The sequence below is a fragment of the Macaca thibetana genome, chromosome 15, assembly GCF_024542745.1.
Source record: "Macaca thibetana thibetana isolate TM-01 chromosome 15, ASM2454274v1, whole genome shotgun sequence".
Taxonomy (NCBI): Eukaryota; Metazoa; Chordata; class Mammalia; order Primates; family Cercopithecidae; genus Macaca; species Macaca thibetana.
The window spans coordinates 74,295,450-74,309,277 of record NC_065592.1 but is presented as its reverse complement, the minus strand read 5'-3'; the positions used below and the strand labels follow the sequence as shown (position 1 = coordinate 74,309,277).

The 13,828-nt window shown below is 43.7% G+C and overlaps 1 protein-coding gene and 1 long non-coding RNA gene across 4 annotated transcripts in view; one reads left to right on the top strand and one right to left on the bottom strand.

The window, feature by feature from the left end:
• The window catches only part of LOC126937883 (uncharacterized), a 46,070-nt gene extending 42,716 nt beyond the window's left edge, over positions 1-3,354 (bottom strand). The window contains exon 1 of the long non-coding RNA XR_007719886.1: positions 2,633-3,354. This is a non-coding gene — a long non-coding RNA (uncharacterized LOC126937883). The remainder of the gene's footprint in view (positions 1-2,632) is intronic.
• A 458-nt stretch (positions 3,355-3,812) lies between these two features.
• The window catches only part of UHRF2 (ubiquitin like with PHD and ring finger domains 2), a 97,155-nt gene continuing 87,139 nt past the window's right edge, over positions 3,813-13,828 (top strand). The window contains exons 1-3 of one of the 3 annotated variants that reach the window (XM_050761699.1): positions 3,813-3,869; positions 3,997-4,157; positions 11,728-11,958. In XM_050761699.1, the coding sequence (XP_050617656.1) occupies positions 4,005-4,157; positions 11,728-11,958 (384 nt within the window). In that variant the 5' untranslated portion in view covers positions 3,813-3,869; positions 3,997-4,004. Of the gene's footprint in view, positions 4,158-11,727; positions 11,959-13,828 lie in introns of all 3 variants that reach the window. The other 2 variants (XM_050761701.1, XM_050761700.1) reach the window with 2 other exon arrangements.

Sequence of the window (13,828 nt, the reverse complement as noted above, 5' to 3'; positions counted from 1 at the left end):
AGGCCAGGAGTTCGAAACCAGCCTGGCCAACATGTTGCAACCCCATCTCTACTAAAAATACAAAAATTTGCTGGGCGTGATGGTGTGTTCTTCCAATCCAGCTAATTGGAATGCTGAGTCACAAGAATCGCTTGAACCTGGGAGGCGTAGGTTGCAGTGAGCCAAGGTTGCACCACTGCACTCCAGCCTGGGCAACAGAGTGAGAATCCATCTCAAAAACAAACAAACAAACAATCAAAAAACCAACTGTCTAATATTGTGGTTTTTGTCAGAGAACTATTTTGTCTTTACAACTGAGCAGATGCCTAAGAACACAACAACAGTATTGTAGGCAAAGAGAGAAAACAGTACATAGCACTACGTGGAGAAACACAGGAAGGGTGTATTTTGTTATATATAGAATCATTACTTGCAATTATTTGTGTTTACCCTAAGTTGCCTACTGCATATGTAAATTTATGTTTCCAGATGTAATTCATTTGGTGCGCAGGACACATATACCATTTTTGAGTCTTACATCTCTAAACTCTGTCCTAAACAACATAGATCGTTTGGGATCTATACACAAATCCTATACAGTCTCAGTAGATGCCTAATTTTGAGACAGTAGTCTTATCCACACCCCGCCCCAGTTCTCCATTAAAGCCCCATCACATTAAGATAGATAAATCTCATAAGAGTGTGTACAGGAGGTCTTAAAAAGTCCCTCTTTAAGAACTTTCCTCTCTCTCTTTAATACTTGAAACTTCTGTTTCCAGTGGTCAGTTAGACATCTCCAGCTAGACAGATGCTATATTTCGGGTGCATTTCAAACGCAACACAGCCCATTTGGAACTCATTGTATTTTCCCAACTTGCCTCCTCTTCAAGTTCAGAGCATCACCATCTGACCAAGCCATCAATTTAAATCTCCTAAGCTAGAAACTTGGGAACTGTTCTCAACATTCCATTTTCCTCATCTTTTATATCCACAATCCCACAAGTTTTATATGCTCAATTTTCTAGAATACTCTAGAATACATCCTCTCCTCTCCTACTTACCGCCACTAATTTCACCAAAACTGACACAATTGCCTCCTCCCTAAACTTTCTGACAGTAAATTCTCCCCCTCATCTCCCTCTTCCTTACTTTTTTCCTAAGGCATCTGTCCAGATTCCTTTTGCTATTATTTCAAATGCATATTTAATTACATCCATCTACTCCTTAAAAATCTTAATTTTTCCCTGGGGAACACAAAAATCTTCTGCTTTGAATGCTAATTTTCACACGCTGCCCTTCTCTATTTAGTCAACCATTCTCTGATTTGCAGTCTTTTCAGACCTGTGAAAATGCATACCTTTTGTCTTTGTTTAAGCACTCTTTCCTCTTTGGGTATACTCTGTTTATCTAAATCTTTTCTATAACAACAGCACTAAAATAATTTATTGTGTACTACTAAGGGATAGTATGCAAACCACTTTACATTCATGAGGTTATTTCAAGCACCATTTTACATTGAGGAAACTGAGGATGTAATTTGTACAAGATCACATTTTAAGCAAGCAGTAAAACTGGGATTACAATTCCGGTCTATCTCAATCCATGAACTGAACATTTAAATGCTGCCTCCTACTACTATGTATCACATAACTCATGTCAAGTTGTACAGTTATCTTTAAGCTTCCAGATCATTCTACTTCCCCTTTTCTTAATCATTCTAGTTCCCCTTCTCTCATCTCTAATCATAGTTTGTGCCAACATCAGTATTTGGTACTAAACTATTCTTTAATATTTTATTTTTGTTAAATCTTATCTCAACTAGATTGTAATTTGTTTTGTGAGAGGTAACTAAAAAAAAAAAAACAAAACAACGTTACTCCACGAGGCCACAGAATAACCTTATAATAGTAAATGGTTTTGCCTTACTGGGATACGTAGTGTGCTTTAGGTAGATTTGGTTTGTGCAAATGTAATTGCGGTTTTTGCCATCGAAAATAATGGCAAAACTGGAATTACTTTTGCACCAACCTAAATCTCTCATTTACATATGTAATAAATACTCGATATTTGTTTTAATTAAAATAGGGCCAGACATGTGAATTATATTTAGAGGTTCTAGTAACTGAAATTTTCACAGGGGCAGAAACCCAAAATATGTATGTGCAGTTAATTTTTCTCTCTCTCCTGTGTTGGGCCATCTTTTTTTTTTTTTTCTCTCTCTCTCTCTTCTTGAGATGGAGGCTCACTCTATCGCCCAGGGTGGAGTGCAGTGGCGTGATCTTGGCTCACTGCAGCCTCCGCCTCCAGGTTCAAGCAATTCTCCTGCCTCACCCTCACGAGTAGCTGAGACTACAGGCACCTGCCACCATGCCCAGATAGTTTTCAAATTTTTTTAGTAGAGATGGGGTTTCCCCATGTTGGCCAGGCTGGTCTGGAACTCCTGACCTCAAGTGATCCGCCCACCTCGGCCTCCCAAAATGCTGAGATTACAGGCCTGAGTCACTGCGCCCGGCCTTTCTCTTCTTTTTCATGATATACTACTGGTCTTGTCTGTGCTTGTAATTATTTTAGCTGTTTATTAGTTTATTACCCAAAAAAAAGATACTCTTATCTTTACGGGAATAATTAGCACCGATAGGAATATTCAAGTTACCAATTTTGGAAAATATGAAGTCCAAGTTGTCTTGTTTTGTTTTCTTTTATATCCTGTCTCCCTTCTTGCGAAGACGTATTTTCATTTAAAATAAACCCACTCACCCCTACCCCAACTCCCCAGCTGTAGCAGGGAAGGATTAAGAAGGGGGCGGGGGAAAGCCCTGTTAGGTAGCGCGGCGTTGGGCCTACTTCTGAGAGTTTAATCCTAGTAGGGTCTTTGGAGTTCTTTCTTCGGAGGCGCGTAGCTCTGCATTATTTAAAACTGTTTTCCGCAAACCCGCAATCCCTTAGGCCAAAGGCACCCCTAACGCGGAAGGTCTACGAACGGAAATATCCCGAGCTAGAGAGCGGCCTTTCTGGCAGCAGCCCCGGCTCCTCCAAGGCCGGAGGGTCGGCTGGGAGCGCTGCAGGTCAGAGAGGGCGATCCCAGCGGGACCCGCGGCCTGAGGATGGGCCTGGGGCTGCCGCCTCCGCCAGGCGACGGGAAACCCTCGGACGTGGGTTTCCGCGCGAAAGCAGCATTGCGGCCAGGCAGGAAACGTGTTCGCGAAGCAGGAGGGCCCCTGGGGCCTTTCCCGGGCGACCCGACTTGCATGGCCGCGTGGCGGGAGCTTTCCTGTTGAGCGCGGTGGAGCGCGCACGTTTCCTTCAGTTCTTTCTCAGAAGTTTAGGCCGCACCCGCCCGCGCCCCCTTTCCACGATTATACAAGAGCACGCCAGGGTTTCTTATTTTTGGTGTGTTTTTGAAACCAAAGACCCCTATTCGCTAAGCCTGAAGAGGCGCCCGTCCCCTCAGCCCTGAAACGAGTCCTCAAAACGGCAACCAATGTGGGTAGCCGCGCAACCGCCCGAAACCCAAAGGCCAGAGGGCGTGCCCAGGGGCCAGGTGCAAGCGGTGGGGGAAGTAACGGCTTTTGGTAGCCCCGCCCCTCCGTCCCGCCCTCTCCGCGCCTGCCCATTTTCGTTCCCTCGGGTCTGTAACCGTCTCTCGGGCCGCTTCCTCTTTAAGGCGGAGCCCGGCGTGGATATCGCGAGATCCGGCTTGGCGCCGTGACCTCCATGTGGGAGCTCCAGCTCTATAAGTAAACACTCTGCGCGGCGCAGACATGGCCTCTTCCTCTTTTTGAGGCGGTGTCTGCGGCAGCGCCTCAGAGTGGTTCCGGTCGTCTCTTCTCAAGTCGGTTGGTCGGTCGCGCGGGCTGAGAGTCGCCGCCGCCTGTCGGGCCCGGCGTCCGGTAGGTCCAGTGCGCGCGCTCGCCCGCTTGCCGCGGAGGGCCCGAGCCGCAGGGGAAGCGGCGCGGGCCGGGCGGGGCGCGGCGCCCCGAGCGCAGGGGGAGACAAAGGGGACCGGCTCCTCTCTAGGCGCCAAGATGTGGATCCAGGTTCGCACCATTGATGGCTCCAAAACGTGCACCATTGAGGACGTGTCTCGCAAAGCCACGATTGAGGAGCTGCGCGAGCGGGTGTGGGCGCTGTTCGACGTGCGGCCAGAATGCCAGCGCCTCTTTTACCGGGGCAAGCAGGTGAGGCGCGCCCGCCGCGCCCCTCGCGAAGCCGGGGGCCGGAACAGCTGGGCTCCTCTGGACGCACATGTCCCAGGGCTCGGTGCGCCGCGCTCTGTTGTCGCCTGGCTCCGCTGCGGGTGGGCAGCCCCCGCGAGGCGCAGCGTGCGGGGCCCCGTCCCGCCGGATGGGAGGGAGTGGGTCCCTGCCAGCCCGAACTGGAGGTGCGCCGAGCGGGGTCAGAGGTGAGGGTGTCCGGGGCGCAAATACCTCGCCGTTTGTTTTTGGCAGGACAGAGGCCGTAGGCACTGGACGCCGAGGTCCCTCGCTTCCCGCGCTCGGCGGGGCCTGGGGCCCCCAGAGGGCGGGGAGGGCAGAGGGCTCTGGCGGCCATGCCTCCGCGCGGGAGACCCGGAGAGCTGGCTGACCCGGCTGAGCGTTCGCCTCGCTTCTGTGGCTTTTCCGCGTCTTCGGCTTCTAAAAGGGGGAAAAGTCAGGCATTGAGCTTTCAAGAACCATACCTCTGCTTCCTGACTGGTAGGATTCGCGCAAACTGAAGATTCCAAGGGTTTCCAGAACTTCTGGTCCCTCTTCCTCGCCGCCTCTCCTAGGTTTGGAATGTCTCGAGGGAGGTTAGAGACCTGGGCATGAAGCAGCTGTCGGTTTAACCGGGTGCCGAGTTTACGACTGCCCAATATAGGCCAGAGTGAAAAGGAGTGTAAGACTCTTCTGCTCTTCTTCTCGCCTTCTAGTACTCATCTCGTTCACGCTTTTAGCACGGCACTGAAGCATAGCCAGCGGTGCATACTTGAAGGCTGACTGTGGGCACCTCTGGTATTTTTATGGTCTGGCCAGTCTAAGATTTTTTTTTTCGTATTCCATAAGTCTTTTACAGTCTATACCCCTAGCCACTCAGACCCATCATATTTTTCTTTGTCTTCATGTTGTTGTTAATACACTAAAAAGTTGGCATCCTGAATTGATAGACCACAGTTTGGCTCCAATCCTGTGATTTGAAATAAGTGTAGCTCTTTGATTCGGTAGAAGTAGCCTACAGTCGCAAACTACTTAAAAGGAGTATTTTCCTCCGCTTCACAGGCTTAGTCTTCGAAGACTGTCCAGAAATTTCATAGTAACAAATTACACTTTGGTAAGGAGAGAGCTGCTTTTTTCCCCCCGTTTCTTTCTCTCTTTAAAATAATGTTATAGCACCTTTGATTTGTGTTTGCAGCCAGTTTTGTACTGACTCCTTAGTGTTTGACTTGTAAAAACAGGTATTTAGTTGTAAGCTTTGCTTTTGAAATAATTGTACACTTGTTAAATACTACCTAAATTTGTTTTGCTGTGCCTCAGGTGGCTGATATTGTTTCCTTTTGATCATAAGTGAAAAAGCATGTAATCGTCTGATGCATTTTATTTTCTAGCTAGGGACAAATAGTACATGAATTCCTAGGAGACTGGTGATTTCAGCATCAGAAATAGAAATGAAGGATGTTCCTGGGCGACACCCCTAAAATCTTTATCATCAAATATGCTAAAATAATTATCACATATGGGATTGGGTTAAATTCAAGGCAACAAAGTAGACTTCAGTAAACCTGGAAGCTCATTTACAGATTCCAGGGAAAACTGAAGATAACCGTTGAACTTCTCTTCCAGGATCCTAGTGGGTAATTCAGTACTCTGGTTTCTTCAGCCCAGTAGGGAAGAGGAATAGACCTTTGGTGCCAGCCATTAACTTGGAGACAGAAAAGGAAGGTCATTCGTACCAGCTGTGTGTTCGCTTCCTTATGAGCTGACAGGTAGCTATGTCAAGAGTGTTATCTTATCTTGGTCTTTGGAGCTCCACAGATGAGTTAACTTACCTGTAGCAGGTAGCTACTGGATTGGCATAACAGAAAGTCCCCATCCTGTAAAATACCATGTCCTCATTGGGAAAAGGTACCCATTCTTCAAAATGCTTTACTGCCACGTAGTGAAAAACGTCATAAATGGCAGACAGTACATTTATTTTTGTTTAAGTGGACCCGCCCCCCCATACTCTATTCGTGTGTTAGGTTGCAGCTTTTAATCTTTGGTATGTATCAGAATCGCTTGTGGATATTTATTATAGATGTTCAGCTCACCCCAGAACTGCAAGTAGTTAAATTTAACAAGACCCCACGGGAGATTCTGATAACACCAGAGTTTAGAAAATGAATGTTGAGAGTGAGTCTCCTACTAGTCTCTTACTATTCAAAGTATGGTCCCTGGATTCTCAGGACCAGCAGCATTGGCTTTACCTGGAAACCTCACGCCAGACCTACTGAAGCAGAATCTGTATTTTAACAAGATCTCCAGGTGATCTGTATGTAAATGAAGTTGGAGAAGCAGTGTTAATTGACTCCACTTTTTTTTTTTTTTTTTTTTTGAGCCGGAGTCTTGCCCTGTCGCCAGGCTGGAGTGCAGTGGCGCGATCTCGGCTCACTGCAACCTCCGCCTCCCGGGTTCAAGCGATTCCTCTGCCGCAGTCTCCCAAGTAGCTGGGACTACAGGCGCTCCACCACTCCCGGCTAATTTTTTGTATTTATTTTAGTAGAGACGGGGTTTCACCATTTTGGACAGGATGATCTCTATCTGGGACCTCAGGTGATCTGCCCACCTCGGCTTCCCAAAGTGCTGGGATTACAGGCGTGAGCTACCGTGCCCGGCCTTGACTCCACTTTTGAGTGTCAAAGTGGAAACCTGCAATACAAAGCTATAAGTTCTGGTTAGAGTGGGATAACATGCTGTGAACATTCTTACCTGGGAAGTTGAGTTTGAGGAACGCGGGGATTGGGTCTTTTTAAGGAAGAGTTATGTTGGTGAATCTTTAAATCTTTTGAGAATCCAGAGCTTTCCCTATTTTAAAGGATTCCCTCTCCTGTCATTCTTTCACTCCTTACCACTGTAGAGATGGCCTTAAAATAGATAATAATGTGGGGCATGAACCATAGTTGAAGAAAAAAGTTGCCCCTCCCCCTTGGCTTTCACACAGAATATAAAAGTACTTGCTTGTTTAAAGAAGTATCGATGTATATATTATATATGATGTATATAATATATATAATATGTGATGGATACATGAAAGTTATTAACTTATGCCCTTCACTGGCAGCGCTCGTCAGTAGTTGCTTGGGAATGACTTCCCACTGCCCTCTCAGCCACTTCCACTTGGCATTTGCTTTCTAGTATTCTCTTGCATTATTGTTGTAGTTCCTCTTGTTACTTGGAATTTCTTCTTTCAACTCAGTAAAATTTAGAGAGTGGTCTGACAAAAAATCCTAACAATTTTTGCTTCTTAAGTATTGTAAATCCTGCATCCCCATCTTCAAGTATGGCAGTTCTCAAACATTTACTTTTGAGACATTGGTGGACCTAAGTTACATCCTTCTGACTCATATGTTTGTAATTTCTAAATGACCGCTTCCTTTTTTCCCTACTTAGAGCATAATTTGAGTGTCAGAGATAACTTTCAGTCTTCTTTCATTAAATATGGAAGAACTTCAGTACTTTTCAAGTAAATCATCTCAACACTTCACAGCTCTTCATAGTATGTGAAGCTTTGTGGAATAAAGTTGTGTGAAACTTGTTATTGCAGTAGATAAATGGTCACTATTGTAGGAAGACTGAAGGAGTACCTATGAATTAGGGAAGGAGTCGATAATCTGGGTTTAAAAAGCCTTTCATAGCAAGCATGAGGAAAGGTGGTTATATGTCACTGTGGATATAACTTATTATAGGGCCTCATGCCTTGATGTGCTTAGACATTTGCTTAGAGACATATGCTCTTACGACATTTTTTCCTGTCAAATCAAATTTTAAAAAGTACCACTTGAAACAGCTTGTATTTACTCATGACAGTCATTGAGTAGAAACTAACCAGGAGTTGAATGTAGAAATACCCTCAACGTCCCTCTGACTCTGGTTCCCCAAACCTAAGTGGAAAAATGTTCTTTCAGTTTCCAGCAGTTGTTTTTTTTTTGTTTGTTTGTTTTTTTGAGACGGAGTCTTGCTCTGTCGCCCAGGCTGGAGTGCAGTGGCCGGATCTCAGCTCACTGCAAGCTCCGCCTCCCGGGTTTATGCCATTCTCCTGCCTCAGCCTCCCGAGTAGCTGGGACTACAGGTGCCCGCCACCTCGCCCGGCTAGTTTTTTGTATATTTTTAGTAGAGACGGGGTTTCACCGTGTTAGCCAGGATGGTCTCCATCTCCTGACTTCGTGATCCGCCCGTCTCGGCCTCCCAGAGTGCTGGGATTACAGGCTTGAGCCACCGCGCCCAGCCAGTTTCCAGCAGTTTTATCACTTTAACTGCTATCTTCATTTTTGGAAATATCCTGCTAGTTAATTTGCATGTTTTATACTGTTAGAGTTTTTATTATCTTTAAACACTTCCATTTAAAAATAGTCATAATGTTTATCAGTTCTATGTTATGCTTTTTCAGCTCCTTCAGAATTAGTGAGGTATTTTGTTTGAGTTTTTTTGTGGGGGCTGTTGGAGAGTGTCAAAATGATGGTGTGAATGCAGTGTTTGCTCCTTGAGTTTTTTGGGGTTTTTTTTCTCGTCTATGGGAGTTCAAGACTAGAGGGTGTTCCTTTTTTTTGTTTTTTGTTGTTGTTGTTGTTTAGGGGGTGTTCTGTTTTGTTTTGTTTTTAACCAAGGAAGCAATATTCACATGCCTATCCTTATTAAGGCTTATTTGCTTACTGACTTGGGATACTGCTTAGGCTTGTTTAGAGTGAGCATGCTAACTTGTGAGGTAGTACATAATTTAATTCCCTGACTGGAAAACTTGTGAAATTCTTGATCCCTTGTTCTGCTTGACAAATACGAATACCTATAGTGTTTGAGATTGTGCTTGTTGGGTTCTTGGACCACCAGATTTTTTTTTTTTTTTTTTTTTTGAGACGGAGTCTCGCTCTGTCGCCCGGGCTGGAGTGCAGTGGCCGGATCTCAGCTCACTGCAAGCTCCGCCTCCCGGGTTTACGCTATTCTCCTGCCTCAGCCTCCCGAATAGCTGGGACTACAGGCGCCCGCCACCTCGCCCGGCTAGTTTTTTGTATTTTTTTTAGTAGAGACGGGGTTTCACCATGTTAGCCAGGATGGTCTCGATCTCCTGACCTCGTGATCCGCCCGCCTCGGCCTCCCAGAGTGCTGGGATTACAGGCTTGAGCCACCGCGCCCGGCCGGACCACCAGATTTCAAATTACTGATCTAGTAGATTAAAAGTTTTAAATTCCGGACTTTTATTTCCTTTTGGTTGACTTCTCAAATACGGTGTTACTTTAGAGTTGTGAATGTTGAAAAGTAATACATATGAAGAGTAGAAAATGAGCAATTTAAAAATCGGTTATGTTTCTGGGAAAGTGATAGTTCTGGCCTGAAAGGAGTTTAGTTTTTTTGTTTCATTGTATCATAGTGAAATTGCCAACTGAACTTTATAAAGAAACAAAATGGAGACTTAATTTTCTAGGGCTGTTGTATTAATGTAGCAAAACCTGGGTGGCTTAAAACAATAGAAATTTACCCTCTCACAGTTCTAGAGGTCTACCGAGTTGTCAGCAGGACCATCCTCTGGTAGCTCTAGCGGGGAATACCCTTTACACTTTGCTGGAAATTTTCTTTCTTGGCTTGTATTAAGTACATCACTCCATTCACAGGGCTGCCTTTTTCCTGTGTCTTCACATTGTCTTCCTGCTGCATCTTTCCGAATGTCCCCTTATTATGAGGACACTAACCATGTTGGATTAGGGCCCTAATGGCTTTGTTTTAACTTAATTACCTCTCTGAAGACCCTATCTCAAAGTGAAGTCACATTCTGAGGTACTGGTGGTTAGGACTTCAACAAAAAATTTTGGCAGGGACATAACTTCCTTAGCCCATAACAGTAGATTTTGTATTTCTTTTGTTAAATTTATTTCCTGATTAGCTCTTTAAAAGACTCTGTTTCCAAATAAGGTTACATTCTCAAGTACCATGGATTAGAATTTCAACCCATAACCCTTGCCAAAATATGGGTGGGTTGCAAGATAATTTATTCACTCTTCATCCTGGAAGACTTCTTGATAAAACGTTGTAATTCTTGCAGATGGATAGAATTAGAGAACTTCAGGCAAGTGGAGTAGCATGAGCAAGAATTCAAGAATTAGAATTATTCCTTCTTGGTTATTTTTCTGCTTGACTTAAAAAATAAAAACCTACTGATAATGCTTTATTTTGCTCTGTCGCCCAGGCTGGAGTGCAGTGGCCGGATCTCAGCTCACTGCAAGCTCTGCCTTCCGGGTTCACGCCATTCTCCTGCCTCAGCCTCCCGAGTAGCTGGGACTACAGGTGCCCGCCACCTTGCCCGGCTAGTTTTTTTGTATTTTTTTTTAGTAGAGACGGGGTTTCATCGTGTTAGCCAGGATGGCCTCAATCTCCTGACCTCGTGATCCGCCCGTCTCGGCCTCCCAAAATGCTGGGATTACAGGCTTCAGCCACCGCGCCCGGCCCCTGATAATGCTTTAGAAAGATAAAATATTTAACTTAATGTCTTTTTTTTAAAAAGTGAAACACTGAGCTGATGACTTAATGTCTTTATGAAAAATGAGGTCATAAAACAACTTTGAAAATTCACATTTCTTGAAGTTGATTCAAGCACTGATTAAAAATAAAACTTGATGAGAAATTAAATCTAGTTTAGAGTTTTTCTGTGTAGGTCATAAGGTCACAGCAACCATGAAACATTTTGGGTTTGTTTGATTGATTGATTGGTTTAGAAACAGGGTCTCACTCTGTTGCCCAGACTTGAGTGCAGTAGCATGATCATGGCTCACTGTAGCCACGACCTCCTGTGCTAAAGTGATCTCCCGCCTCAGTCTCCTGAGTAGTTGGGACCACAGGCATGTGCAGCCACACCCGCCTAAGTTTTTTATTTAATTTATTTATTTTTATTTTTTGTAGAGATGGGGTTACCCAGACTGGTCTGGAGCTCCTGGGCTCAAGAGATTCTCCCACCTTGACTTCCCAAAATGTTGGGATTACAGATGTGAGGCATGGAACCCAGCCTTTTTTTTTTTTTGAGACAGAGTCTCTCTCTGTTGCCCAGGCTGGAGTGCAGTGGCACAATCTCGGCTCACTGCAACCTCCGCCTCTGGAGTTCAAGAGACTCTCTTGCCTCCGTCTCCTGAGTAGTGGGATTACAGACGCACCACCACGCCGGGCTAATTTTTGTATTTCTAGTGGAGACATGGTTTCACCATGTTGGACAGGCTGGTCTCGAACTGCTGACCTCATCATCTGCCCTTGGCCTCCCAAAGTGCTGGGATTATAGGCGTGAGCCACTGCGCCTGGCCCATTTTTTTGTTTTAATGGCTAGCAGTGTTCTCTGTAGTGAATATGGAGTAACTATTAAGAATTTATTGGGGTCCAGAGAAGACACTGACATCAGAGGCCATTAAGTAATAAGAATGGTTTTAAAATTTCTAAATTGGAGTGCTATGGATTTTAAGTTTCGCTAGGACATTTGAGCAACTGAAAACGTAGAAAGATACATTTTAGAGAAGCATTTCAGTATTCTTTCTTTATTTTCTAGTTGGAAAATGGATATACCTTATTTGACTATGATGTTGGACTGAATGATATAATTCAGCTGCTAGTTCGCCCAGACCCTGATCATCTTCCTGGCACATCTACACAGATTGAGGCTAAACCCTGTTCTAATAGTCCACCTAAAGTAAAGAAAGCTCCGAGGGTAGGACCTTCCAGTCAGCCATCTGCATCAGCTCGTGCCCGTCTTATTGATCCTGGCTTTGGAATATATAAGGTATGTTGTTTTCTTCAGACTTACTGTTGCGAGAATACAAATAAATTTCTTTTGTGTTCAGGATGTTTTGAGTAAGTAAACAGTGATTGCCATTTGAAAATAAAGATTGGGATGTTAATATAGTAACTTTTAAAAGTAGTCTTTTAAAAATTGATATGAAATACGTAGACAAATGTACAAGATGTATATGTACAGTTTAAAGAGCAGTAAAGGAAATAATTGTGTACTTGCACCAAGGTTAAGAAGTAGATTGATTTGAAATACTTTTTTTTTTTTTTTTGATATGGAGGCTTGCTCTGTCACCCAGGCTGGAGTGCAATGGTACAATCTTGGTTAACTGTAACCTCTGCCTCCCAGGTTCAAGCAATTCTCCTGTCTCTGCCTCCTGTGTAGCTGGGATTACAGGCGTGCACGACCACACCCAGATAATTTTTGTATTTTTAGTAGAGACAGGGTTTCACCATGTAGGCCAGGCTGGTCTCAAACTCCTGACCTCAGGTAATCCGCCCACCTTGGCCTCCCAAAGTGCTGAGATTTCGGGGGTGAGCCACCTTGCCCAGCCTTAAATACCTTTTTAAAGCCTCGTATGTGTCCCTATCGGAACACTTCTCCCTCTGTCTCCCTAAGAGGTAAACTGCTTATTCTGACTTTTATGCTCATTTTGTTTTTCTTTAGTTTTGCTACTTACGTATATTTCTCTAGGCAGTATGTTTTGTCTATATTTGAATTTTATATGATGGAATTCTACTTTTTCTCAGCATTGAAAGATTCTCTGCATATAGCTGTGTTTTATTGCTTTTCACTATTATGTCATTCCATTTTATTAACATACCACAGTATATTTAATCTAATGCATAGATACCTGGCCTGTTTCCAGTTTCAACTGTTTTAAACAGTGCTGTTTTGAACCTTCTGTTATCCTGGTGCATATGTTCAAGAATTTCTACCTAGGATTAGAAGTGCTAGTTGTTCACCCACAGGGTACTGCCAAACTGCTATACTTCATTCCATTGGTCTATTTGTCTAGCTCTGTTCCTATACTGTTCTGAGTACTGTGGCCTTATGGACTGTTTTGATCTCCCTTTCTCCTATCTCCCCAATTTCTTTTCATGTTCAGGGTCTCTTGGTTTTCTTGGCTTTTAGTATTTGGATACAAAAACTGTAGAAATAGCATGTAAAGCTCTACAATAATCTGATGGGATTCTATGGGGATTGCATCTATAGATGGGCTTGGAGAATCGACATCTTTACAATGTCGAGTCTTTTAATTCATGAATAGACTTCTCCATTAACTTAGATCTTTTCTTTCTTTCTTGTATTTATTTTATTTATTTATTTATTTATTTATTTATGTGAGACAGGATCTTGCTCTGTCATCCAGGCTGTACTGCAGTGATGTGAACACGGCTCACTGTAGCCTTGACCTGCTGAGGTCAAGTGATCTTCCTGCTTGGCCTCCCAAAGTGCTAGGATTACAGGCGTGAGCCACCGTGCCCAGCTAACTTGGATCTTTGACATCTTAATTAGTTCTCTCTTTACATATTTAATATTTTGCTTTATTTCTGGTAGCTTTGTTTTTGATGCAATTATTATATATAGTTATCTTCTAAAATAGTAATCTGTTTGCTGATATGTAGAAATGAAATTGATTTGACTTTTGTAACCAGCAACTTTTCAAAGCTATCTTTGTAACTTCTTAATTCTTATCAGTTGGGATAAATGGGCACCTATACTGTTTTTCAAAGCATTTAAGGCCAAAAATTGAAAATCGGTAGATGAAGTAAATTATTCAAAATTATTCAAATGGAGATAATTTTGGATATATGGAAAAATGCCAACAGATATAAATATGTATATGGAAAGATTAAGA